The sequence below is a fragment of the Bidens hawaiensis genome, unplaced genomic scaffold (genome assembly GCF_021521415.1).
Source record: "Bidens hawaiensis isolate Kalapana, Puna unplaced genomic scaffold, B.hawaiensis_p1.1 tig00018840_1, whole genome shotgun sequence".
Lineage (NCBI taxonomy): Eukaryota > Viridiplantae > Streptophyta > Magnoliopsida > Asterales > Asteraceae > Bidens > Bidens hawaiensis.
In genome coordinates this window covers 275,641-284,481 of record NW_027492861.1, presented here as the reverse complement: position 1 = coordinate 284,481, position 8,841 = coordinate 275,641, and the positions used below count along the sequence as shown (strand labels likewise).

Here is an 8,841-nt window from a genome sequence, read left to right as displayed (position 1 = left end):
TGCCCCACTCCATTTCGCGCAACCGCGTAGTTTTTCCCAACAATTCAAATACTTGAACGGTTTCCCGGACCGCTATAACGTCGCCGTCGTTATGCCCCTGCAACTGGTTAATTATCCAGGAAATTTTTTGACAATCGGCGTTAAGCCCCTTTTAGTGGGCTTGAACCGCTTCTTTTCCCGGTAGTCTTCGGGTTTATCGGTTATTGTGAGCCAAGCTTCAAATATTTTCTTCCAAAACACCCCGGTGGCTTGAAAGTAGCTACAAATTAAAATTATTTGTCATAATTAGTATACATTTTAATAAACACTAAATACATTTTTAATAAATACTTAATATTAAAAAACTTACCGACGTTGGATCATCCGAAATGATGATCCAAGCCCTTGCGAAGGTCACATTCTCCTCCTCCTTGCTCCAATGCTTGTATGGATCACGTTGCGCCATCAGCTCCCCCGGTTGTTTCTTTTTGTGTTTACGAGTCGCATTTTTGCTTTAACCGGAGGCCCGTGCCGTTTGCGTCTCCGGCACCGTCACCCGTTCCAACTTCGGTGGTGTAGACCCGAACGACGGCATTGAGTTTTGGGGGCTGAGATAGTTGGTGTACATGTTTAGGTACGGGCCGGAAAATTGAAACGGATAGCTCGGTTGGTTCAACGGGTTCCATTGTAAGTTCGGTTGCTAACCATACGTTTGACATCGGTTGGTTCGGGTTGTTTCTAGGATTCATTTTGCTAATTTTTTTTGTAGGAATTTGAGTATGAGTTGTGTATAAAATGGATATGAAATGGAGGAGAAGGGTGTATTATATATATATATATATATATATATACTATTCATCACACGATTCGATACACGCTAACCACAATGGATGAGGTTGATTAGGGTTCAAGAAGACCTCGATTTTGGTAAGAATCTGTATTAATGGGTGATTAGGGTTTAACAACAGATCTGGATAACTCTCGCCGCCACTCCCCACTGCTGCTAGACTAACACCAGTGTCGATGTCGTTCCAAGAGTTTCAGATCAATATCTTCTACGGTATTCTCGTCGAAATTTCGGTATCAATCAATTACTATGTTAATTATTATGCTTAATCAAGTATATTGTTGCTTGAAACCGTTTGGTTCATGTTCTGGTATCAATATATATGTTTTTCTTTCATTCAATTAACAAGTTTGATTCTTGAGTTTTTACTAATTGAATCTAGAACTCAGGAAGAATGTTGTACATTTTAATTAGAGAAACCTAAATTTATCTGATTTTCTCGAATTTCTTTTTTTCTTCGAGTAACCCAAGCATGTTTTCTGATTTTCTTGGGTTGTAATCTTTACCATAGTGTTAATTCTTATGAATCTTGATTTGAATTATGTAGTATTCTTTCTAAAGGCGATTGGAGAACCCTGACATGGCCAATTAAACGTTCGAGACTCGCGACTGCTTTCATCCGTAAGAGGATTCCCGAAGCTGGTTTGCGCCTAAGTGTAGGTTTAAAAGCCCCATGTTTCAGCCTCACAAAGGTAGATGATATGTTCAGATTTAAAAGTTTTAGTCTTTAGTTGAATGTGATTGTTAGCATTATCAGATTAGGTATGTAATATGAGATGCTATAAATAAGTTAATAGTTTTTATTTCAAATCATTTTATAAAGTATATATGTCTTACTGCAACTTTGCATGGTATGTAGGGCTTAAAAGAATTTATGAGAGGTATGATATTAAAATTGATGTTTGTTGAACAGACTGATAGTTGACTTATGAAATTTGTAATGTTATTGGTACACGCGGATGATTTACTTTGAACGTTTAACGACATTAGATGGAGTTTATTGCTTCTGGAAGTTTATTGCTCGAATCAATCTCAAATATTAGGGTTAGATGGCATCACGAACTCTGTTCATGTATACGATGTTCTCACCAGGTTACTTTTGTTATTATTATTATTATTGTTATTAATTTCGTTGCAATTTGATTATTAATTTGTGAAAAATATTCAGAATACTACCGCTGGTGAGACACCGTCACCAAGGGCTGCTCATGCAAAGCTGTTGTGGGAACCGTGGTTGCCTTATAGGTGATAAACGAGATATTAATTATATTGGATTACATAGTTAAGTTTAAATGTTTAATGCGCTTCATAATTTTTACAATTTACTATGAAAATTTATGTATAATTTACGATTTTGATTACAATGAATTTGTAGGGGTTCCGGCTGCTTGACTTTAAAAATGCTACCGAACAGTTCAGTAACTACAAAAATGTAGCGGACTTTTGAGGTACGTTTTGGACGGAAGTGTATCTAGATTAATTATAAGCATTATAGATTGATTCGATTTGTGTTTGGATTGAAATGTTTTGTACATTTTGCAGCAGAGAAGGTTGGACAGTTCAATCTCCATTTGTATGATAATAGCAACATCAATCTCTCACTTAAAGTCAATGGATGTTATGGGATTTTGGGAGTTTGCTATAAGAGACACGAAAGCAATTTTTACATCATGGTGAGTATTGACTTCTGACTTTAAGAACACTCATTTTGTCATCTTGTTCATCGGCAATAAAATCTGATGAGCTTTACATGTGACAGGTGGTTTAAAATACGAACCGAAACTATTCAAAATATGAAATAAACTGAAATAAAAAACTTAAAGAAGCTGAATCCGAAATGAAACAAAAAACTGAAAACAAAACCCGAGTAACTAAAAACGAACTGAAATGTAACTAAAAGACGGAAACCGAAACCAAAACTAAAAACCTAATAAACTGAGACTGAACCGAAGCATAATTTTCGAATCCAAAACCCAAAAAAAAAACTGAAACAGATTCAAAAACCAAAACTGAAACAAAATCAAACTAAAAATATCGTACTGATAAGAAAAAAAACAAAAAAAAATTGAAAGTGAACCGAAACTAAAAGCTGAAACTGTACCGAATCCAAAAGCCAGGCACACATTTTGTTTTCAAGAAATAATTTGCAGCATATGCAACTCTCTGTATCAGTTTCTCATTTTAAGATATTTTGTTTTATTGGTATGAGATTTTTTAATTTTTTGGTTGATGCACTCTGATAGGTAATGAGGTATGGAAGCCGAAGCAAAAGTCATGGTTGCATCGGCTTAGCTAAGATGCATGATACATTGGGTTGTCTCTAACGGGTCAGACGATAAACATATTTTTGCTTGAAAAGATAGCTTTTGAGGTTCTTTTTCTAAACATTAGATTTATAGTATTATTATGGAATGCGTTATGCGTTTAAAGACGTTTTAATGTATATGTTTTTTTATTTATTTTCTGCAGCAGATTTTTATCATAGTGAAAGTTACTTGGTTAGGACTCCAGGAGTTCGGAGTTCAGACATATGGTGATTCTTGGTTACATTCTTTGCTGGCATTTATGTTTATTTAATTTCTCATAAAAATCTAATTTAAAGTACATGATGGTTACATCAATTACCGGAAACTTATAATAATGTTGTGGATTTCTAACTTTGCGTGTTCAGGTTGTTGCTAAAAGATATGAAACTGTTTCACTTTGGTGAGAGTGAGTGCAGTATACATGTACAAGTGTTTATGTTTTTCACTCATTAAACGTGTTTTTACATGTCAATGTTTAGATGATTATGATAAGGCTTGTAAACAAACCGAACGGACACGGTTGGAGCATGTTCGTTCGTTTGACTTTCAGCGACAATGATCGAACTAAACAAGTAAACGAGCATGGTTTTTTTGTTCATTAAGACAATGAGCGTGTTTTGTTCGTTCATTAACAATATAAATGAACAAGTTGTGACCATAAACGAACATAACTAAACATAGACAAGCAAACATAATTGAGCTAAAACTATTTTAAAGTAACGTGAAGAAGAATTTGTTATGCCTCAAGGGTACCCGTCGACCACACCCTCCCCCTAATGACAAGATGTGGCATTGAAACTTGAAAAGTGTGTATATTTATAATATAATAATTCAACGCGGTCTAAAATTCAAGAATCAGAATAATAACTTTCATCCTTTGCCACCCTTGTACATTCTAGAAACACCCTGAACCTTAATTCAAAAGAAAACAACAGACGCGTTCTTTAACTAAACCGACAAAACTCAAAACATTTATTTATAACAAACACTTTAACACACATCATTTCATTTCAATCATCAAACACACACTCACAATTCACAACTAATCAAAACTCATAATCATGTCATCCACACCTCCAGAATCATCATCACCTTCAAAACCACCACCGGAGGTTACAGAGAAGTGGGGGACCCATCTCATGGGTCAGCCGGCGGTCCCCACCACACACCCCGACAATCAAAAGGCGGCCTTGTGGAAAGCCGCCGACCACCAGCAGTTTTACCACCAGCAATCGCCGTACTTGGTTTATTCTCCGGTTGATAAACCAACTACTACAAATCCACTGGAACCTGTCATCCACCTGTTTAATACATGGACCAACAAGGCGGATTCCATCGCTCGTAACATCTGGCACAACTGTAATAATTACTAATTACTTTTTATTATCATGATATATATAGTGGAAATTATCAAAACTACTCCTAACCCACATCGTCGTTTCACTTGGGTTATTGAATTTCACGAAACAGTATGGTTTCGGTTTTCGATTTAGTTTAATTCGGTTTTGGTTTAACCATATAAGCTTGAAAATTTTGTACCCAAAAACAAATTGGCCCAAATTATTTTGTTAATAAATAACTAGTTAGTCTGGAACTGTCCAGGTGTTAATTTTAATTAATTTTAAATTGTTTCTATACACTTCATTCATTCTAAAAAAAAATAAAAAAAATAACTAGTTGATTATTTTACTTGGGCTAAAATATTTGAATTCTATACTAAATTTTATAAATTACTTAAAATAAAAAATAAAAATTTATAAATTTGGTTCAGGTTTTTCGGTTTTTATTACATGCATAACAAAAATTTTGTTTTTAAAAAAATGTAAAAACAAAATCGTCATAAGCAAAACTTCGATTTTAATAAAAATAATATAAAAACAAAACCGTCGGTTTTTTTCAGTTCGTATTTTTTAGAGGGGTATGGATCGGTTTCTGGTTTATGCCACCCTATTCTTTCAAAAGCCCGTCCGGATATAAGTTGTTGACCGTTTTGACCAAAAACTTTAAAAGTTTGACCGTTTATGACCAGAAATGATTTTCAAATTAGACTTTTCTGGTCAAAACGGCAGAATATATATATATTTCATGAACGGCCATGATGGTCTGAAATCAAAACGGGTGGTGTAGCTATATATGACCTTTTGCTAATTATTGCAACTGGATTGTAGTGAAAACGGGACCATCAGTGACCGAAGCCGCATGGGGTAAAGTGAACTTAACGGCTAAGGCAATCACAGAAGGAGGATTCGAGTCTATGTTCAAACAGATTTTCCAGCCTTCCGATCCAAACGAGAAGCTGAAGAAGACATTCGCCTGCTATCTTTCCACCAGCACCGGCCCTGTCGCGGGTACCATCTATCTGTCGACAGCTCGTGTTGCTTTTTGCAGCGATCGGCCGTTGTGTTTCACCGCACCTTCTGGTCAAGAAACCTGGACCTACTATAAGGTAAGTCCATAATCTATATTATTTAACGGACTATAGAATATAAGAGTATGATCAACTGTATTTTTGTATTCGCAGCTCATAGTCTCGATACAATATATAATTTTGTAATCGCAGCTCATACAATATATATACTAGCCAATAGTAATAACAAGCTTCGACTAAGACGGACTAGGAAATACATATTCAAAATAATAGCGACGGGTGTATGATATACAATTCTTATTTTAATTTTGAAACGATACAGGTGGTGATACCATTGGAGAATATTGGGGCAGTGAATCCGGTGACGATGAGGGAGAATCCGTCTGAGAGGTATATTCAGATTGTTACCGTTGATGGTCATGATTTCTGGTTCATGGGATTTGTCAACTACGACAAAGCTTCGAGGCATCTTATCAACAGCTTGTCGGAGTTCAACGCAAAAGTAGCAGCAGCAAATACATTTTAATCAGCTCATAAACTCTCGCCGTTAAGTATGTGTCCTAGTGGTTTTTTTTTTTTTTTTTTTTTTTTTTATATCATATCTTGTAGTTGGAAAATCTGGGTGACTGGGTGTCACTTTCAGATTATTTGAATGTTGCATTTGTATCTTTTATGTGGTTTGTATATACTTTCAGCGATATATCATTGTGTATTTGATTTTTTTTTTAATTATTTTTACTACAGTTTTTTTCTTTTGGTTGAAGGTCATATATACACCTTTGCCATTTTTACTACTAGAACATGCCAGTGCTTGTAAGATTGAAGAAGTTGATCTATTTAATTTAGTATAACCTGAATATGGACAATATCTATATAACTAAGCAAAATATGGTAATAACTGAGGCACGACTTAAATCTTAATTGTTTTAATGTCAAATTAATGAAATTTTAATTTTTTGAGACACGACTTAAATCTTAATTGTTTTATGTTAAATTAACGAAATTTTAATTTTTGCGTCACATTCGCAGTACGCACTTGGAAATCGTAACCCTATGTTGTTGTGTACTAATTTTTTTTTTCATTTTTGTCTTCTAGAAATATGTTGGAAGAGAGTTGGGATAAAAATGTAAATTAAAAATTGGAAAGTAGTTGGATTTGGACCATTTGGTTCTCTTTACATCAACATATAATTCACCTAATCCACTATATTTGGGAAAGCTAGGAGGCTCTAATGCGGAGTGTAGTGGGCGAGAAAAGAGGACGATTTAAGGTGAGAAGAGGTTGAACACTGCCCACTCTGGCGATAAATATGACCGTTGATATTATTATTTTAATAATTTGACTAATACAACGGTCATAAATTAAAAAAAAAAAACAATATATATATACATATACCTTTTCTTCTTCAACTTAATCTCCACTTCATATAAAAATCCATTTTCTTTTCTTCAAAAAAACCTACAAAAAAGAATCCAAACCCCAAGTAGCCGAAACCCAAGTAGCACCTACCACGTCAAAAATACAAAGTCATACAAAAATCCTCAAGGTGAAATAACCAAAGCTAAAAGTGATCGAAGGAAGTGGGAAACAGAAGTGGAGGTTGTGTTGGCACATGCGTGGATTGACTCGTCCGAAGACTCGATCGAAGGTGATGGTAAACCTTTCCCTAAGTTTTGGGCGACTATTTGTGAAAAGTTATATGAAATAATGGGCCGAGGTAAATACCGCAACGGCGAAGCGGTCTACAGCTAATGGAACTCATTGAGAACAAAAGTAACCAACTTCGCTAACTTGTACAACAGATGTGAAACAAGCGGTAGAAGAAGCGGCATGAGCGATGCCAACATTATGGAGTTCGCCTTAAAACAATACCGATGCGAAAATAAAACCAATTTTAATATGTCGGAAGCTTGGAGGATATGCATAAGCTCCCCAAAGTGGGGGCCCGTCCTGCCACCCTTTTCGCGACCGTCTAAACGGTTAAAGACAACGTCTACTTCGGCCGATCAATAGTCGTCTCAAGCCACGTCGGATGCTCCTTGTCCATTTAACTTAAACGATGAAGATCCCGATTTTCTTTTTGATGAACCGTTTGAGTTAGAACGCCAGACCGGAAGAGATAAAGCCAAGGTGGCGGCGAGAGGTGGAGGGTCTTCGTCTAAAACGACTTCCTCGATGAGTTCCGAAGTGAGCTCGCGATTTGACAACTTGGAGCTTAAACTTTTCGAGATTGTCAGTGTTAAAAATGAAATAAAGGAGGAAGATAAAAGGATGCACGAAGAGAGGAAAAAAAATGCATTCGGAATATTAAACGATGCACGATGAGAGAAAAAATGTAATTGGAACGGGAACGAGAAAAGGATATGAAGTTCATCGCTAAGGATCTATCTCATCTACAACCTAATGTGCGGGCTTTTCTGGAGAAGAAAAAGGAAAGAATCCTAGCCAAATACACAAATGAAGAAGATGACGAGGACAAAGAGGAGGCCGAGGACAAAGAGGAGGATGAGGATGTGAACGACGACGAGTATTAGTTTTATTTTAGTTAGTTAAGCAGGTATTTTATGTTTTTAATTGAGTTGTATGTTTTTTATTTTTATTTTAGTTTAAGTATTGTTATTTTCATTTTAATTTTATTGTAAAAAAAGAAAGAGTTTAAAGTCCGTCGGGGCAACAAACCACACATAGGGGCAACATTGGGAAGGGCTTCGTTGCCCCCAGTACCCACGTGACAGTGACGTAACATCATACATGGGTAACGTTGCCCCATCCACATAGAATAGTCTTAAACACCCATATTACATAAGCAAAATATCTATAATATACTCCTCTAATGTAAAAAAGTGTAAAAAGCTTTGAACATCATATTAGACTTATATACTAAAAGTCTAACATGTGGTTATCAATCTGCTATTTTTTTATAAAATAAGAGCATTACATATATTGAGGAAGACTCATGTACAAAATAATTTTAACATGAGAACGTAGGAAACAACACCAATGCACCAAAAATGAGAACATAGAAAACATCACCAACTACAATACCAACCTATATAACCAATGTTTTACAAAAACAAAGAAAAAAACCTAATAATAACAAAAGAATCAAAATTAACAAAAAATACTTATTTCAAGTAACAACATAAGAAAGAAACCGAACAACAACAAAATGTAAATCAACAAATACTTATAACATCTCGTAATCGGAAATCAGCAAATACGAACAAAAAATAACAACAAACATTATATCCAACTTTTAACATTAATGGGGGTTCAAGATCAAATACAAATCATTCTTAACATGAAAACATTGAGAACGAATTTTCTGTTATTATTAGGT

At 35.2% G+C, this 8,841-nt stretch overlaps 1 protein-coding gene across 1 annotated transcript; it reads left to right on the top strand.

The window, feature by feature from the left end:
* Positions 1 to 4,160: 4,160 nt before the first annotated feature.
* LOC143557147 (GEM-like protein 5) lies at positions 4,161 to 7,826 on the top strand. Its single transcript, XM_077046288.1, has 5 exons — positions 4,161 to 4,491; positions 5,301 to 5,578; positions 5,823 to 6,011; positions 6,110 to 6,163; positions 7,515 to 7,826. Exons 1-5 carry the CDS (start codon positions 4,194 to 4,196, stop codon positions 7,824 to 7,826), a joined length of 1,131 nt encoding a protein of 376 aa, XP_076902403.1. The 5' UTR covers positions 4,161 to 4,193.
* The last annotated feature ends 1,015 nt before the right edge of the window (positions 7,827 to 8,841 follow it).

What these genes read in the sequence shown, in the direction of transcription:
- LOC143557147 (XM_077046288.1), top strand. Translation starts at nt 4,194, where the DNA reads ATGTCATCCACACCTCCAGAATCATCATCACCTTCAAAACCACCACCG. An exon ending in TCAACGCAAAAGTAGCAGCA is followed by an intron (nt 6,012 to 6,109) that starts GCAAATACATTT and finishes CATATCTTGTAG; the next exon opens with TTGGAAAATCTGGGTGACTG. An exon ending in ATTATTTGAATGTTGCATTT is followed by an intron (nt 6,164 to 7,514) that starts GTATCTTTTATG and finishes GCCGATCAATAG; the next exon opens with TCGTCTCAAGCCACGTCGGA.